The sequence below is a fragment of the Lepus europaeus genome, chromosome 11, assembly GCF_033115175.1.
Source record: "Lepus europaeus isolate LE1 chromosome 11, mLepTim1.pri, whole genome shotgun sequence".
Taxonomy (NCBI): Eukaryota; Metazoa; Chordata; class Mammalia; order Lagomorpha; family Leporidae; genus Lepus; species Lepus europaeus.
This window is the reverse complement of record NC_084837.1, coordinates 116,327,890-116,346,835: the sequence shown is the minus strand read 5'-3', so window position 1 is coordinate 116,346,835 and position 18,946 is coordinate 116,327,890. Positions and strand designations below refer to the sequence as shown.

The 18,946-nt window shown below is 56.1% G+C and overlaps 1 protein-coding gene across 1 annotated transcript; it reads right to left on the bottom strand.

Annotated features, from left to right (window-relative positions):
* Window positions 1-584: 584 nt before the first annotated feature.
* Window positions 585-17,896, bottom strand: LARP6 (La ribonucleoprotein 6, translational regulator). Its single transcript, XM_062206549.1, has 3 exons — window positions 17,694-17,896; window positions 3,128-3,335; window positions 585-2,073 (listed from the first exon to the last, which is right to left on the bottom strand). The coding sequence occupies exons 1-3, from the start codon at window positions 17,894-17,896 to the stop codon at window positions 1,021-1,023; spliced, it is 1,464 nt and encodes a 487-aa protein (XP_062062533.1). The 3' UTR covers window positions 585-1,020.
* Between the last annotated feature and the right edge of the window lie 1,050 nt (window positions 17,897-18,946).

The following is an 18,946-nucleotide window of genomic DNA, read 5'->3' as shown; positions in this document are numbered from 1 at the left end:
GCATGGAGGCCCTCGCCCTAGTCCCAGCACCTGATGGCTGCACACTAATGAACAAGTCCTGTAAAGGCCCCAAACCCTGAACCCCAGAACCCAGTCTGGGGCTCTTTGTGCACCACCACGGTGGCTTCTGATGACCACAGATGTGAACCCTGGAGAGAACCAGCAGGCGCTAGCATGTCTGGAGGGCCGGCTGCGCAGACATCCAGGCAAGCACTTTCGGGCAGACAATGGGGCTGGGGTGAGCAGGTGAGAGACATGGGTGCCTGCTGCTGCCCTCTGGTTCCAGCACCATGTCTGCTGGCTGTCCTCACGTAGGGTCAGAATCACCTTATAGGCTTGTGGGAAAACCCAGAGAAAATCCAGGCCCGTTCCCCAGAGCCTCTGCCTCAGTAGGATTTGGGGTGGGCCCTGGGAATCTCCATTTTCGGCCAGTTCCTGGTGGGGTTGACGCCACCCCGCCCCTTCCCCGCCCAGGTAGAGCCACTGTGATGAGACCCCTCAGGATGCCAGGGGCCCAGGGAACCCCACCCGCAGTCCTGCCAGTGGTGGGTACACCGTGCGACCCCCAAGTCAGCATTCCCCGTTGGCTGTTTTAGGATTTATTCACTTGACAAGTAAGGTACATTTGGTCCTATGGGACATCACGCTATCGGCTTAGCTGTTGGCACGCAGCACGGCAGAAATCTCCCAGACTCGGCCCACCAACAACAGCCCAGTCCTGCAGGGAAAATCCCAGGCCACAGCGGAGACGTCAGGGCCTTCCCCGGGGAGCCCTGTACCCACCCCCACCCACCCCACCGCCCCAGGCGGCAGAGCGCTGCTCACACAGCCACCAACCCTGCCGCGTTGGGAGGCTGGGGTTCTGAGCTGAGGAGCACACAACGTATATACATTACCAATATATAAATTACGAGGTCTACATGTGTACAAAAGACGTCAAAGGGGGGTGTATTGCCATTCCAGGTCACGCCAGGTGTTTGTGGGTACCCGTGGGAGCTGGCGGGCTGCTCGCAGGAGGAGTCACACACGGGCCCTGCTCCGCGCGCGCCCGCCCTGGAATCCCCGGGTGCTGTCGGGGCCCCTGGGCAGCCTGAGCACCCCGACCGGCAGGCCGTCAGCGGTCTGCACCTTCCCAGACAGCAGCGGGCTGGCCGCCGGGGACTCCGGTGTTCCCATCTCGGCTCGGCGCCGCCGCCGGACCCAGGGGCTGCCAGAGGGGGTGACGCTGCTGTCGGAAGAGTAATCCGCGCCCGCGCGCGGGGCCTCGGGGCTGGCGCTGCTGCAGCCCGGCCTGCCCTCCTCTGCCAGAGGGGACTTTCGGGACACGCCCTTGCGCTGGGCCGAGGGGCTGCTCCAAGGACTGGAGCACGGGGAGGCGTTGGGGCTCAGAAAGAGATTCTGGTGGCCGGAAGGGCTGAGCCTGCTGGCGGCCGCGTGCCGCCGGCCAGCCATGGGGGACGTGGGATTGCTCTCGGGGTCGGAGGAGCTGTTGGCCGAAGACTCGTCTCCCGCGTACTGCAGCTCCTCCACCCGCTTGTTCAGGGACCTGTTCATGGGCGCGCTCGCGGGGGGCTTCTCCTTGGGAGGTTTCTTCTTGGGCGGCTTCATCCCAATCAGGAGGGCTTTCATGCTCTCTTTGCCCTGGGACTCCGTGAGCATGAACTCGTGGGCCCTGACGGCCGCCTCCACCTCCTCGAACTCTACGATGGCACACTCCTGGGTGCCCACCTGGCTGTACCGGCTGCTGAGCCTCCGCACGTCGGGGGGCAGCTCCCGCCCAGGCTTGAGGATCCGCACGGACGCGATGACGCCGAAGGTCCCGAAGAGCTGCAGCAGGTGCTCCATCACCTTCTCCTGCACCCTGCCGTTCTTCTGGGGGCTGGCCAGGGCCCACAGCTTGGGCGACAGGTACAGATCGTAGACCAGGAGCATCTTGCTGGGGAGGTTCTCGTTGGGGAACAGCGGGACGGGGGTGGTCCTCCTCACCTTCCGGTGGTCCTCATTCAGCTCCAGGAGCCCTGAGAACTTCAGGGCGTGTGCGGTGGTTCTCCAGTCCCGTGTGAGATGTTTCACCTGGGAACAGAAGGCAAGTCTGAGATGGGGCCCGAGCCCCTGCCGGCATCTTGTGCCCCACAGCCCCTCCCTGCTCCCTACCCCGTCCTCACACTGGTGCCTAGAACCGCATGTGGTGCACATGGTGCTCATGAATGAACACAGCTTCCACCACGGCAAACAAGGGCAGTGCAACCCACAGCAGCGTGTCCAGTACAGCTGTCCCCGACACTGGGAAGAGTAGATCCTGCATAAGTTTCCAGGTGAAAGCTGCAGGCTCCGGGGGTGGGCGTTTGCTGCAGCAGCTCAGATGCATGTCAGAGTCCCTGGTTCAAGTCCCAGCTCTGCTCCTGATTCCAGCGCCCTGCCCGGGAGGCAGCGGGTGATGGCTCAACTCTTTGGGTACCTGCCTCTCACACTGATTGAATTCCGGCTCCTGGCTTTGGTCTGGTCCAGCCCCGGCCGTTGTGGGCCTTCGGGAAGCAAGCCAGCGCATGGGAGCCTGCTCTCTGTCTCTCTCTGCCTTTCCAACAAACACTTAAAAAAAGAAAAAGAAAAAACCCTGCAGGCTGGAAGAAGGCTATCATATAAGCCAAACCACTGCCTACCTCTAACGGGCAGTGTGTGTGTGTGAGTGGTGGAGCAGCAGAGTGCACAACCCAGATGCCAGCCTGCATGGCCATCTCTGCCACCCGGGGAGGTGCTGGCAGCACCCTCGGCGGAGAGGCTGATAAGAAGGTTCCCCCCAGCTTCCGGGGGGGGGGCTCATTCCCTCCCACCATGTCCTCAACTGACCAATGGACAAGCTTGGATTTCATGTCATTCTTGGCCTCCCCGGCGTCTCAAGGCCTCGTGTCTCCTGTCTCGCACAGCATCCTCCCAGGCACCCCTTGCCTGGCAAAACAGGTGGAATTTATGAGTGACAGCTGATAGCGGCACCCAGGAGCCCCAGCTGGGCCCTCTGCAGCACCACGATGGCACATCCTTAATAGCCAGAACCCCCTCGCTCACCAGCGCAGGCTCGGGGAAGGCGAACGGTTGGCGCGAGGCGCCCAGCCACTCTGGACTGGCTCACCTTCTTGAGCGACGTGAGCAGCTTGACGCTCACATAGCCCAGCCGGTTCCTGCGCACGTGCTTCAGCAGGAAGGCGTCCCTCTCCAGGTTCTCGTCCGACAGGTAGAACTCGATCTGCTCCACCAGCTTCCTCACCAGCTCCTCGTCTGGAGGCGTCCACTCCCCCTCTGGGCCCTCGTGCTCCCTCTCGTCCCCGCTTAGGGTGCCACTGAGACAGAGGAGACATGCGTCACAGCCAGAACTGAGCCCCACCTGCCCCCCAGAGCTCCCACGTAGGGTCCTAACCCCGGGGCCACTGCGGGGGTAATCGTGACATCGCACCAGGGCAGGGCAGGGGGCTCCAAACCAATGGGGCTGGGGTCTTCACAGGGAGGGGAAGTCGGCACCCAGCACAGGCAGGGGGTGCCCGGGAAGATGCCAGCAGAGAGGGGCTGACGCGGCAGAACCAGAATCACAGATGCCCCTGGTGGGGGCGGGGTTGGCACAGACACCCCCCCCCCCCCCAGGGTGGAGAGGGACAGAGCCTGTTGACTCTGGGTCACAGATCTGGGCCTCCAGGACCAGGCATCTCCCTTGTCCCACAGCCCAAGGTCACACCTGAGCGGGCCTCCTGGGGGTGGGGGTGGTGAGCACGTGGCCACAGAGGGCTAGGCGTCATCTCCCACCTGCTATTCCTGACAGGTGTGGAGAACTATGCAGGTCCCCGCACTGTTGCTGTGTACTCACGTGACGCTGTCAGAAAGCTCCTCACGGGGACCAACTTCCTCCTTGCCCCTTCCCCCGCTGATTTCTAGAAGGTGGACCAGCACCTTCTAACAAGATTTCCTGGAACAACCAGTGAGCCGACTGCTCAGCTGGCCAGGGACAAAGCCTACCACCTTGGTGGCCACAGGAACGCCACCCCCGAGGAGTCTGGCTCAGAGGTGCCACCGGCCTGTGGACTCGGAGAGTCCCGGCTCGGGTCACCAGCTGGTTCAAATACTGATCCCACACATTTGTGCCGTTCAGCCGGGTGAACTCAGCTCCCAGCTGCAGCCCCTTTCCCGCATATCAGCAACCTTGAGAATCCCCATTCCGACGGGAGGGGAATCTTGGCAGGCCCTACTCCGGGGATGCATCCAGATCAACGGATCAATGCATGGAGATTTCCAGAGGACGCCTGGTGTGACAGAAGAGCTCTGTAACTTGCAGGTAAACTCCCAAGAGGCAGACATAGGATGAAAACACACCTTCTGTCCCCGAAGCCGGCACACAGAATCATGGCACATTTTGCGGGGAACTCCTTGGAATCTGCCACACGCTGACATCCCCAGGCCCTGCCAAGTGCCGCCTGGGAGCAGCAGCTCACGGGGACGGACGGCCAGGCCCTCCCTGACAACAGAGGACGTGGAACAGCCTGGAGCCTGCTCTGTGATAAGGGATCCCAAACCTGCAGAGCCACAGACCTTTATGGAATTTTGTGTATTCCATTAACGTGCTGAATTAACTCTCATATCAAGACTACATGTCGTTCAGGTGCTGGCGCTGTGGCATGGCGGGGTAAGCATGCCTGCAGGGCCAGCATCCCCTACGGGCGCCGGCCCACGTCCCAGCCGCTCCACTTCTGACCCAGCTCCCTGACAATGTGCCTGGGAAGCAGCGGAGGATGGCCTGGGTGCTGCACCCACATAGGAGACGGGTGAAGCTCCTGGCTCCTGGCTTCAGCCTGGTCCAGCCCTGGCCATTGTGGCCATTTGAAGAGTGGACCAGCAGATGGAGGAGCTCTCTCTTCTATCCCTCCCTCTCGCCCTCTCTTATCTCTGCCAAATACATAAAATAAATCTTTTTAAAAAGCACAAAAAGATTATATGTTGTTCAGTAGAGGTGATTGGTTACCGATTGCTAAAAATACAAAAGACTGCTTTCCCATTGCAGCCGGATGTGGAGTCACATGACCGTCAGCGCTGGCGTCCCCATCAACTCGCTCTGAGCAGAAACAGCAACCTGGGTGCTGCACACTCCTAGCTCCCACACCCACCCAAGTGCCCAGGGTTGGGAGAGTTTGCCTGGGCCACCCCCCAAAAAAAATTCACAAAAAGTTCTCATCTCTGCCCCTTCCCGACTTGTCTGCTTTGAGTGTGGATGTGATGGTCAGATCCACAGCAGCCACTTCACAGACATGAGGAAACGGCCCAGAGGACGAGTGTGGCATGGCTGACTGGTATCACTTGCCCTGATGTTACTGAGTTTCTGAACCAACTCTGCTAACTGCCGGCCTGCAGATTTCTGATATTACACAAGGAAGAGCGAATCCTGCTTGGTTATTTCACTTGTTGGTTAGCTTTTCTCTTACTTACAGCAAAAATGCAACGAGAAGGAGGTATGAATGAGGAGGGTGTTGCCATGCACTAACCAGGAGAGTAATACTGCAGTACCAACGAGGAGAGCAACACTACATCACCAGTGAGGACCCCAAAGCACGTTGTTTTCAAAGAGATCATCAATATCACCATAGCTGATGGCAGAGCAGAGCTGACTGGACCGAACGGAGCCAGAGACCCAGGCGACCTACTGCCGCACGAGAGCGGCTGACGCCAGTACGAACAAGTCAAATGCAGTAGAAGGCGGACTGGGTGACCTCTCCACCTGTCCTCTCTCCCAGGAAGCTCACACCACTCTGGCTCATCTGTGCGCCTCCACACGTGCTGTCTCACGGCACCCACTGGAGGCCCGGTCTGCCCTGGCAGGTGCCTCCTCCACCCTGCCGGGTGGATGTTGCTGAATGCAGGCTGTTTCTACTCCCACCTCCACCCCCCTTTCTTTTAAAATAAGTTTTAGAAAACTCACTTGAGAGACAGGTAGAGAAGGAAAGAGAAAGCACCAGCTCTCATCCACTCCTTCACTCACTAAATACACACAATGGCTAGGGCTGGGCTGGGTTGAAGCTAGGAGCCTGGAGCTCAAGCCAGGTCAGTCTCACAGGAAATGGGAGTGCATCTGCATCAGATATTTGCACTCGTGGGCAGACAGGCAGGCAGCCAGATGTCCCTGCACAGGTGGGCGGTGTTGGTCCTCTGAGTGTCGCTTTAGTCCTGCAGGGTCTCCCAACTGTATGTGTCTCCATCCCAAAGACCTCCCCACCTGCACGCCTTGCATGCTATTCACAGTATAGAATCAGAGTAACCCAGACACAGCAGGAACCAACCCAAAACAATAGGGAACTTAGGAAGAGAGCAACAGCACCCAAGCGCAGACTCCATTCAGCTCTCAGCTCTCTGGAGGGCTCTTACAGCGCAGTAAGACACAACGTTCTCCAGTCCTGAAGTAGACAGGGGTCCAATGCTGATATCAATCCTATTCCGGTAAGTCAAAGGAGGATCTGGGGCGAGCCTGTTTCTTCTGTTTTTAAAAGTCAGATATTCCCTTTCATTCTCCTGCCAGCCTTCTCTCTGTGTTTGTAAGTAGCACGCTTCCAAGGGCCTCTCCTCCCAGCAGAATCCAGCAAGAACGTGAACGTGACGTACTCACTCCCGCCTCACCTCCTCCTCCTCCTCTCCTTCCAAAGTCCACCAGACCCATCTTCATTCCCTTTTGCCATAGCTCATAATATCTCATTCTGGTCTGTTACTAATACTCCGTGTCTTATCCAGACACACCGACAGGTGAAAGTCCACCTGCTGTGTTTTATTGCTATGACTCTGTACAAAGTCAGTTCCTAGGATTATATGTAGGTACTTCAGCAAGTTTGTGGAAGATGAAATTGAGTTTCTTTGGGTACAAACAATCTTGAAATTCAAGCAGTTTTTCATAATACACATTTCCCATGACCTTTTGAAGAACCCTCATATGCATGAACTTCAAAAATTTTGGCATCAAAATAGACCCACCTTTTAATTCCATTTTTCTATGAACAATGTGAAGTTCACATGTATTTCTCTGCCTAGAGGCCTATTAGTTGATGGGCCATCTGTCTGCGTCCTGTCCATCTTCTCACTCCCATTATCCATCTGTGCGTTTCATTTATGGGTCACAGGGCTTCACTGGCATGATCTTCCACTCTTCCCAGTGAGGTTTTTTTTTTTTTTTTTTTTTGACAGGTAGATTGGATAGTGAGAGAGAGAGAGACAGAGAGAAAGGTCTTCCTTTTTGCCGTTGGTTCACCCTCCAATGGCCGCTGCGGCCGGCGCACCACACTGATCCGAAGCCTGGAGCCAGGTACTTCTCCTGGTCTCCCATGCGGGTGCAGGGCCCAAGGACTTGGGCCATCCTCCACTGCCTTCCCGGGCCACAGCAGAGAGCTGGCCTGGAAGAGGGGCAACCGGGATAGAATCCGGCGCCCCACCAGGACTAGAACCCAGTGTGCCGGCGCCACAAGGTGGAGGATTAGCCTGTTAAGCCACGGCGCCAGCCTCCCAGTGAGCTTTTAAATCTCAGTGGTTCCTGGTTCTCACATGGCTCTCTTTCCAGAGCAGCCTGTTCTTGCTTCACGGATGCAGGGTCTCGCGCTCTGGCTGAGGGTGTTAACTGAACCATGCTCCCTTTTCAGAGCAGCCTGTTCTTGCTTCACGGATGCAGGGTCTCGCGCTCTGGCTGAGGGTGTTAGCTGAAGAATCTCTGTCAGAGCCTTGTTTCCAGCATCAGCTCTGCATTCTTCAGGGTCAGCTCTTCCTGGTAACTTTCATGCCACTGACTTTCCTCATGTGGTTAATAAATGATTCATCTTCCTAATTAAAAATTAATAAAATTACATGCTCTTCCTCATATGCTGGGGTGTATCAGTTTTGTTGCAAATGCAGGTTTGCCAAACTTCTAAATACTTGTGAAACACACTAATATAGTTTTAATGATTCTTGACTATTTAAAAATTTTCTTCATATGACTAACATTGAACTTCTTTTTCTTTGATTGTTGCCTTTTTTCCTACTGGGCTGTGATCTTTTGACTTTTTATTTGTTGAACTTTGTCCTGCGGCGCCAACTAGCCTTCAATTATGATATAAAATAAAAATGCTATATCCAAAAACAAGGAAATATCTGTAAAACTTAATCTATCTTAGACTAGTTTTAGATTTACAGAAAATTTGTAGACAAGTACAGAGTTCCCACCTACCCTAAAGCAGGTGGTTCTGTCATTAATACCTTGCATCTGTATGATATGTTTGTTACAATTAGTGGATTAATGATTGTGAATTATTATCAGCCAAAGTCTACAGTTAATTAAGATTTCCTTATGGTTTTTTTTTTAAGATTTATTTATTTATTTGAAAGGCAGAGTTACAGAGAGGCAGAGCAACAGAGAGAGAGAGAGACAGAGAGAGAGGTATCTTCCATTCTCTGGTTCACTCCCCAAATGGCCACAATAGATGGAGCTGTGCTGATCCAAATTCAGGAACCATGAGCCAGGAGCTTCCTCCGGGTCTCCCATATGGGTCCAAGGGCCCAAGTGCTTGGGCCATCTTCTACTGCTTTCCCAGGAAATAGCAGAGATCTGAATTGAAAGTGGAGCAGCCAGGTCTCGAACCAGTACGCATATGGGATGCCGGCACTGCAGGCGGTGGCTTTACCCGCTATGCCACACCGCTGGCCCCATATTTCCTTAGTTTTTGCCTGGTGTCCTTTCTCTGCTCCAGGGCCCCACATGACATGGACTTGTCACGTCTCCTTGGGCTCCTCTCAACCATGAGTTTCTCAGTCTTCCCCTGTTTTTGACATTGATCATGTTGAGGACTGACCAGGCTTTTTGCTTGTTTGTTTGGAAAATATATTTATTTGAAAGGCAGACTGACAGAGAGAGAGAGAGATCTTCTATCCACCGGTTCACTCCTCAAATGACTGCAACAGCTAGGTCTGGGGCCAGGCTGAAGCTAGGAGCCAGGAATTCCATCTGGGTCTGCCACCTGGGTGGGAGTGGCCAAGTACTTGGGCCATCATTCACTGCCTCCCAGGTGCATTAGCAGGGAGCTGAATGGCAAGTGGGGTAGCCCCGACTTACACCAGTGCTCTGATAACGGGTGCTGGGGTGCTGGCACCACAAAGGTTTCTTAAGCCCCAGCACCACAATGCCAGCCTCTGACCAGGTATTTTGTAGACTGTCCCTCAGCACGGATCTGATGTGCCTGTCATGGTTATGCCGGGGTCCACGGTTTGGGAGGAAGACCACAGGGACACGTTTCCATTCCCATCATCTCAGGGGACAAGCCATCATCTGTCCCTGCAGAGGTGAGCCTGGGTCACCCCTGAGAGGCGGTGTCTGCAGATTTTGCCAACACTGGAATATCACTCCCTTCCCCCACCTCCCAGCTGCATTCTTTGCAAGAAAGTAAGGGGAGCACAGTGAAGCCCTGCGGCTCTGCACGTGGAGTCAGGCTGCTTTCCCAGGGGGCTGTGGGGATCCCTTCTGCACCCGCCCTGCCTTCCCTGGGGGCTGCAGGGGTCCCCTCTGCACCCGCCCTGATTCTCCTCCTCAGTGGCTCCACACGGGCTGCATGTCAGAGCAAACAGCCAGCCAGGGCGTCAGGATCAGAGGCCTCAGCATCCCTGGGCCTGCACGGTGAGTTCTCTCAATTCCTTCTGAAAATCATCTTTTTTCCTCCCCAGAAACTGAACGCTACATTGCCTGCAACTTCGCACTGACGGGCAGAGAGGCAAGGAGCTGGTTCTCCAGGGGGACCTGGACCTCCCTCTGGGGCACTCGCCTCTCTCCTCACTCCTCCATCCCATGTGCTTCCAGCCAGCGCCCTGCCTAGTCCTCCTCCTCCGCCCCCTCCTGCCCTGTTGCAAACTGCACCTCAGCCCCTCTACTCTGTGCCGCAGCCACGACACGCCTGCTCTCCTCTCAGAATAAGAACAAGGAGACAGGTTTTTCTGTTTACTACTAATAAATCCAAAGTACTGCCCTCCTTATGCAGCCTCATTTAGAATCTGCCTGCAATCAGCTTCAAAACGTATTCCAGCTATTGCCTTTCAGATCCCACGTCCCATGCAGACAGTGGACTCCCAGTGCCCTGTAATGTCTCGGGCTTTCTGGACTCGGCTTCTGTGCAGGCTCCTCCTGTCCCTGGAGTGCCTCGCCCTCTCCCTCTCAAGTCCAGACCCCAGCCACACACCCAGGCCCGTCTCAAAGGCAACTCCCCCAGTTCTACGTCTCGGAACACGTGTCTACATGTGAGAACCCCAGCTACTTGTGTGCATGCCGTATTAGCATCCCAGACCCTAAGTTGAAGATGGGATTTATAACGATTTCTTTCCGTCACAACCATCCCACAGTCTTGCACATCATAGGAATTAAAATGTATCAGGATTAAGCAGAGAGTTTCTGAGAGGACAAGCCACATGGGCGGGATCCTCTTGTACAAAGAGTTCTGCACTTAAGGGATTCTGTCTCTGAAATAAAACATTGTAGGGAGTGAGGGCTTAGCCTAGCAGCTAGGACACCTGCATCCCACACCAGAGCACATGAGTTCAGTTCCTGGTTCCAGCCCCTCAGCTCCAGCTTCCTACTATTGTGGACCTGGGAGGTGGTGGCCATGGCTCAAGTAGTTGGGCTGCTGCCACGCACATGGGAGACCTGGATAGGGATCTTGGCTCTGGGCTTCAGCCTCAGCCCAGACCCAATCATAGCAGGTATTTGGGGAGTGAACCAGCAGATGGGAGCACATGCATTCTCTCTCTCTCCCTCTCAGTCTGTCACTCAAAGACAATTAAATTTTTTACAAAACATTGTAAATTGGGAGTGGTGTGTTCCCGACATTGCCGAAGGAGTTTGAAGAACAACCACATCTCGGAGGCCACCAGCAGAGGTCAGGCAGGCCCCAGGCTCTCGCACTGACACCCTTCCTTCTCCGCCCTGCCACCTGCTCCAACATGACCCAGGAGGAATGCAGGAGGCACACAGCTGCGGGGGTCTCTGCAGAGCTAGACAATGGCTCGTGGCATGGAGCAGAGATGAGGGATGGAAGGACCTAGCTCCACCCCGACAGACACAAGGCTGGCATTCATAAGGGAGACGCCCTCTGCCAGAAGCCAGAACGTCTCTGAACCGCCACAGAGGGGAGGAAACCCAGCCCACTCACCACACGGGTCATACAACAGCAGGTGTTACAGTTCTGAGTCATCTGGACATGTTCCAAGACAAAGCAAACTAGAAAATGTTAATTTACTAGATTAAAGATTTTCCATGTGAAAGAAAAATAATTAAATAGCAAAAGCACTGCAGTTTTGTTAAATATGAACTAGAATTATCAATATAAATTTATTTTTTAAAAACATATTTGTTTAAGCTCTACCCTTTCAAAGCCCTGAAAGCAGTGATGACCCTAGTAGTATTCAGCACCTTGGCCTCTCAGCAGCACTTGAGAAACCAGGGCCCTGTGGATACAATTGGGTGCTGTGACTGGAGCAGGCAAAGTACCAATTAATCCTGGGATGTTCAGGTTCCAGAGAGCAGGGACCTCAAGACTAACGATGTGTTCCAGAAAGATGCACTGGAGCGAACTGAGCGGGCTTCCTCTGGCTGTGCTGCAGGTGCCCTGAGCATCAGAAGTAAGGATCGTCCCTGGTCGTGAACACCCAATAGACACGAATCCGTACAACTGGGCTCTCCGCAGACCGGTACTGCAGGAGAGAGCACTGAGCGTTTCTCTCTTCTTGCCTCTTTGGGAGGGACTCATTCAATGCCAGTGACGGGCAAAGTTCTTTGCTACAGAAGACAAAGGTACAGAGGATGGGAAAAGTAGAACCAACCTGCAAGCCCCCGAGAAGTAACTGACTCAAGAAAGATCATCCAAGGACACTAAAACCATCAGGTGAAAAACACCCATGAGGTTGGATAGCTTAGGGAAAGAGGAAAACAAACAAACAATGAATTGCTCGAAGCAGACAACCCACCAGGACACAGACGGTCTGAACAGATGAACAGCTGTCAGGAGAGTGAGTTGGACAGCAGAGATCTTGAAGCAGAGGTCTTGAGGCGTACACTGCTGAATGGTAGCAAGCATTCAGAAAATCAAGGCCAGCCCTTCTAAAGCCCCTGCGAGGAACCACAGAGGAGACAGTGCTTCCAGATTTTTTTTTTTTTTTTTGACAGGCAGAGTGGACAGTGAGAGAGAGAGACAGAGAGAAAGGTCTTCCTTTTGCTGTTGGTTCACCCTCCAATGGCCGCCGCGGCTGGCGCGCTGCAGCCAGCACACCATGCTGATGCGAAGCCAGGAGCCAGGTGCTTCTCCTGGTCTCCCATGGGGTGCAGGGACCAAGCACTTGAGCCATCCTCCACTGCCCTCCCTGGCCACAGCAGAGAGCTGGCCTGGAAGAGGGGCAACCGGGACAGAATCCAGCGCTCCGACCAGGACTAGAACCCGGTGTGCCAGCGCCGCAAGGCAGAGGATTAGCCTAGTGAGCGCGACGCCGGCCGCTTCCAGATTCTTCTCAGGAGAGCAGTATCGCGCTGGCATCAGGACCCTATGAGAAACAGGCCAGTGTCCCTGCTGGACGTGCAGGGGGCACTTCAGCAAGTTCATGGGAAAATGGAATTATTGCTATTTCTATTCGGAAGGTAGAGAGACATCTGTGAGTCCACTTCCCCCAAAGGTCCACAATAGCCAGGACTGGGCCAAGATCAAGTCAGCAGCCCAGAACCCAGTTCAGATCTCCCATGCAGGTGATGGGGAATCAACAAATTGGGTGCCACAGACACAATTCAGCAAGTGTGACTCACCCCAGTACGCAGCGAAGAGCAAGGAGACCACACGTTGCTTGGTAATCCCAAAGGAAAAGACAAAACATGGACAGCAGAGCAATCTCGCTCGCCACGTGGTCAAAGGTAACACCACCAACGTTGGGTGCCTGCCGAATGCGGAGTCCAGGCATGGACTATGAAGTGTGCTTATCAAAATGCTGAATGAGGACTGAGCCAAGTCCTCGGTCCCAGCTCCCACTTTATAGGAAGCACGTGGGGACAAGGCAGCTAAAGGAGACACTGAGAACACACACAGATAATCCAAAACGAAAAGTGTTCAGCAAAAGTCTGACCCCTGACAGGCAACACAGCAAACATCAGCTCTGTGTGTGTGTGTGTGTGTGTTCCAGATGGAAAGATTCCAGAGAGACACCAAAAGCAAACTTGTCAACTCAGACTGGATTCTAGCATGAGCAAAAAGGAAACAACTCCAAAGACAAACAGGGAGCTGGCCATGTGATTTTCTGAAAGATTACGTTAGGCGATGGCTGTGGATTTTACTAGTTGCAATAACAGTGTTGCGGTTTTACAGGGAATGTCATTATGAAGATTACAAAGCATTTCAGATATAAGGCATGTGCACAAGAGGCTTGCAAATGATTTGGGGTGAACCACACATTTATACAAGGATACTTGAAAAATTCATGGTACACCATGAATGCGGTGCACCCTGTTAAGCCACTCCTTGGGATACCTGCACCCCATGTTGGAGTGGCAGTCCTAGCTGCTCTGCTTCCAACCCAGCACTCTGCTGTTGCACACCCTGGGAGCCAACAGATGACGGCTCAAGCACTTGGGCTGCCACCGTGTGAGGCCCAGATGGAGTTCTGGGGCCCTGGGTTTAGCCTAACTGATGCAGACATTTGGGGGATCTTTTCAAATCCCGCCTTTTCAAGTAGATTAAAAAAAACATTAGCCGGCGCCGCGGCTCACTAAGCTAATCCTCCACCTTGCGGCGCCAGCACACCGGGTTCTAGTCCCGGTCGGGGCGCCAGATTCTGTCCCGGTTGCCCCTCTTCCAGGCCAGCTCTCTGCTGTGGCCAGGGAGGGCAGTGGAGGATGGCCCAAGTGCTTGGGCCCTGCACCCCATGGGAGACCAAGCACCTGGCTCCTGCCATCAGATCAGCGCGGTGCGCCGGCTGCAGCGCGCTGGTCGCGGCGGCCATTGGAGGGTGAACCAACGGCAAAGGAAGACCTTTCTCTCTGTCTCTCTCACTGTCCACTCTGCCTGTCAAAAAAATAAATAATTAATTAATTAAAAAAATTTAAAAAACATTAAAAATTTCACAGAAATGGGTTGTCATTGTGGCATAGCAGGTAAAGCCGCCATTTGAGACACTGGCATCCTTTAAGGACACTGGTTCAAGTCCTGCTCCACTTCTGATCCAGCTCCCTGCTAATGTGCCTGGCAAGGCAGTGGAGGATGGCCCAAGTGTTTTGGGCCCTGTACCCGCATGGTAGATCTAAATGACGCTCCTGACTCCTAACTTTGGCTTGGCCCAGCCCTGGCCATCACAGCCATCTGGGGAGAGAACCAATAGATGGAAGACCTCTGTCTCTCCCTCTCTCTCTGGAACTCTTTCAAATAAATAAATAAATCTTAAAAAAAAATCATGGAGGAGCTGGCATTGTGGGTAATGGGTTAAACCACTGCCTGCGATGCTGGCATCCCATATGGGGGCCGGTTTGAGTCCTGGCTGCTCCATTTCCAATCTAGCTCCCAGCTTATGTACCTAGGAAAGCAGCAGAAGATGGCTCAAGTACTTGGGCCTGTCTCTCACATGGGAGATATGGAGGGGGTTCTAGGCTCCTGGCTTCAGCCTGGCCCAGTCCCTGGCAATGTGGCCTTTTGGGGAGCAAATGAGCAGATGGATAATCTCTCTCTCTCTCTCTCTCTCTCTCTCTGCCTTTCAAATAAATAATCAAACCTTTTTTTTTTTTTAAAAGTACAGATTTAAAATTTTTTGCACCAATAAAAACGTTATCTTTTAATTCCACTTTCCAACAAACTCTATGAAGTCCCCTTGTATATCCATCAAACAAGTAGGGTAAAATATTCATCATTGTTAAACCCAGGTGGTGAGAATGTGAACATTCACAATCCTGTTCGTTCACATTTCCTTTGCTTTAAACTTTTTGTTTAAAAGGAGAAAGCAAAGGAAAGCCAGCTTTTCTAGTGCGTGAGATATAGGGAGAAGGCTAATGAACCTTCTGGAAGCCGTGAAGACGTTGCTCTGTGTTCATTTTCCTGCTGTCCACCTGGCATAAGCCAGCATGCTGGACACAGGGCAGCTCCTCCAAGCATCTCATTCACTGCCTAGCGGAGGGCAATGGCAGGGGGGGATCAGACACACATTCATCCAACAGATACTTCTACAGCGGCCACTGAGAGCTGGGCACCGCACTGGTGCCACTGAGAGGGAGGCCAGCCTAGTCCCAGCTGCCACAGAGCTCACGATCCTGCATCCCAGACACAACAGCAGAACCACGATTGTGCAAAGTACAGGCCTCAAAGGTAGAGGCCCCCAGAAACCCAAAGAGTCCACACAGCTCGGAGGGGATGGGCAGAGACGGGAGCCGGCCAGGCTGCTGGAAGTCAGCAGACAAGGGGAAGGCGCACACAGGCAGGCAGGCCCCACGCAGTGTCCCGTCCTTGCTCGGGGAGCATAAGACACCAGCTCCCAAGACTGGGCCGCCACTCTGCCCTGAACGCCACCCACTCGTCCAGTTGTCAGCTCCACCTCCCTGAGGATTCTCTGCCCAGAGGCAGCTCTGGGCCAGTGGACAGCACGAGGGGGCTTCAGATCCAACACTTGCAATGCTCCACAAGCCTCAAGTCACTGGAGTTGGGAGAGAAGAGGGCTCTACAGGCTGCTGGTGAGATGCCCACCCACAGGGAGCTCGGTCCTCCTGGACCTCCCCAGAGGATCTGCCCAGGCTATAGGGACAGTCACAGACATCAGCTCCTGGATAGGGCTGGCCGTTTCCCAGTCACAGGCAAATACAGGCAGGACTGTTTGCAGCACATCTGAAATGACAGGACTGGCTCTGTCTTCTCATTGTGCAAGCTGTCAGGGATTGGGGCTCCTCCTTATAATACATGCCTGGCACAAGGCTGAAGTCAGGCCCTGTAGTGCATAAGGAGCTGATTCTCTCACTTCTAATGTAGGTGTCTGGGCTGCAGGTGCACTGCCCTGACCTCACGACTGCTGTGTGGGCTATGCTGGGCTGCAGGTACACTGCTCTGACCCCATGGCTGCTGTGTGGGCTGGGCTGCAGGTGCACTGCTCTGACCCCACGATGCTGTGTGGGCTATGCTGGGCTGCAGGTACACTGCTCTGACCCCACGATGCTGTGTGGGCTATGCTGGGCTGCAGGTGCACTGCTCTGACCCCACGATGCTGTGTGGGCTATGCTGGGCTGCAGGTGCACTGCTCTGACCCCACGATGCTGTGTGGGCTGGGCTGGGCTGCAGGTGCACTGCTCTGACCCCACGATGCTGTGTGTGCTGGGCTGGGCTGCAGGTGCACTGCTCTGACCCCATGATGCTGTGTGGGCTATGCTGGGCTGCAGGTGCACTGCTCTGACCCCACGATGCTGTGTGTGCTGGGCTGCAGGTGCACTGCTCTGACCCCACGATGCTGTGTGGGCTGGGCTGCAGGTTCACTGCTCTGACCCCACGATGCTGTGTGTGCTGGGCTGCAGGTGCACTGCTCTGACCCCACGATGCTGTGTGGGCTGGGCTGCAGGTGCACTGCTCTGACCCCACGATGCTGTGTGTGCTGGGCTGGGCTGCAGGTGCACTGCTCTGACCCCACAATGCTGTGTGGGCTATGCTGGGCTGCAGGTGCACTGCTCTGACCCCACGATGCTGTGTGGGCTATGCTGGGCTGCAGGTGCACTGCTCTGACCCCACGATGCTGTGTGGGCTGGGCTGGGCTGCAGGTGCACTGCTCTGACCCCACGATGTTGTGTGGGCTATGCTGGGCTGCAGGTGCACTGCTCTGACCCCACGATGCTGTGTGGGCTATGCTGGGCTGCAGGTGCACTGCTCTGACCCCACGATGCTGTGTGGGCTGGGCTGCAGGTGTCCTGCTCTAAGCTGCTTGGTTGGACTCTCCACCCACATCTGTCTCCCCTGCTCTGTCTTCAACCTCTGGCCTCTGGACCCCGTGCTCTGGGGAAGGGTCGAGCAGCCACTACTTCGCCCTCAGGGAGTAATCCCTACACCCCAACAGCTCGGAGCAGCAAAGCCTGTGCATAGAGCCCCAAGCAAACAGGCCTCCTGGCAGGGGCGGCTGGCCTCCCCCGGAATCTGCTCGTCTGTCCTTGCCGCCCTCTTCTCCAGGGATGCTCCTCAGGGCCGCTGGCCCCAGCAGCCGGACACAGCCAGCGTCTGCAGCCCCGCGGTGTGGCACAGGCCGAGGCGCAGGCCCTGAGGCAGAGTTAGGCAGATGCTACCCAGGTCCGCAAGGCCCACCCCAGGACGCGGCTCCAGCACCCCAGCCCCGGGGCCCATCCCAGGACTTCGGCCACAGTACCGGACAAGGACCCCAGGACCCCAGCCCCAGGTTGCCAGATGCGACGCGCTCTCCGGCTCAGGTGGGAATGCCGGTGGGACCGAGAAGGCAGAGGACCGGGCCTCAGTCCCCAGTCCCCAGGGCGACCCCTCCTCTGGAGCCCCCAGCGCACCGGTCCAGGCCAGGCAGTGCAGGCAGCGAGGTCGGGGTCGGGGAGAGGGGCGGCGGGCCGGGACACGGCTCGGACGAGGAATGAGGGCCCGGCCGGGCGAGCTGCGGGGTCGCTCGGGTGCCTCTGTGGAGGGGCAGGCCCGGCTTCCGACCCCGCCGCCTACCTGCGCCCGCGGCCCGGCTCCTCCTCGCCGCCGCTGCCCCAGCCGGGGCTCAGGAACCGCGCTGGGCGCCCCGCGCGCCGCTCCCCGACTGGCAGCCGCTCCCCGTCCGGCGGCCGCTCCTCGTCCTCGGCCTCCTGGATGGCGACGCGGATCTGCACCGGAGGCCCGGGCCCGGGTGCGGCCTCCCCGCCCGGCTCGGCCATGGCTCCCGGGGCCGGACTGCGGCGGGCGGGGGCGGCAGGACCGCGGCGGGCAGCGGCGGGGGTGCGGAGAGGGCGGGGCGAGTGCCCGGGGCGGGGCGACGGGGGCGGGGCGGTCCTCGCCCCGCCCCGAGTCCCCGCCCCTGAGCGCCTTCCGCGCACCCCGGACCGCGCGCTCCCCGCGCCACGCGTCCCCTCCAGGCAGCCAGGACGCCCCGGCGTCGCCAGACGTGCAGTGTCCTCTAAAGTGGGGACTTCCGCCAAGCGCACAACGTAAGTTCTCCAAGTGTGGTCCGCGGGACAGTGGCTTCCCCTGACCGGGAGCCTGCTCGAAATGCAGACGCTCTGCCGTCCAGCCCGTGGCTCAGAGTCGGCCTCGAGGAAGTCAAGGTTCACTAGAGCTTAAGGCCGTCGCCTTACCGAGTACCATCCTGCACACAGTGGGCCCTCAGATCCATGGGGACACATACAGAGCCCTGCACATAGTGTGGCCTCAGATCCACGGGGACACATACAGAGAGCCCTGCACACGCTGTGTCCTCAGATCATGGGGACACACACAGAGAACCCTGCACACGCTGTGCCCTCAGATCCACGGGGACACATACAGAGAACCCTGCACACGCTGTGCCCTCAGATCCACGGGGACACATACAGAGCCCTGCACACAGTGGGCCCTCAGATCCATGGGGACACATACAGAGCCCTGCACATAGTGTGGCCTCAGATCCACGGGGACACATACAGAGAGCCCTGCACACGCTGTGTCCTCAGATCATGGGGACACACACAGAGAACCCTGCACACAGTGGGCCCTCAGATCCACGGGGGACACATACAGAGAGCCCTGCACACAGTGGGCCCTCAGATCCACGGGGACACATACAGAGAGCCCTGCACACGCTGTGGCCTCAGATCCACGGGGGACACATACAGAGAGCCCTGCACACAGTGGGCCCTCAGATCCACGGGGATACATACAGAGAGCCCTGCACATAGTGTGGCCTCAGATCCATGGGGATACATACAGAGATCCCTGCACGTGGGGTGTCC

Coding starts and splice junctions, on each gene's coding strand:
- LARP6 (XM_062206549.1), bottom strand. CDS start 17,896: ATGGCCGAGCCGGGCGGGGAGGCCGCACCCGGGCCCGGGCCTCCGGTG. Junction 3,336..17,693: donor GAGCCGGGCCGCGGGCGCAG/GTAGGCGGCGGG, acceptor CCTCTGTCTCAG/TGGCACCCTAAGCGGGGACG. Junction 2,074..3,127: donor TGCTCACGTCGCTCAAGAAG/GTGAGCCAGTCC, acceptor TTCTGTTCCCAG/GTGAAACATCTCACACGGGA.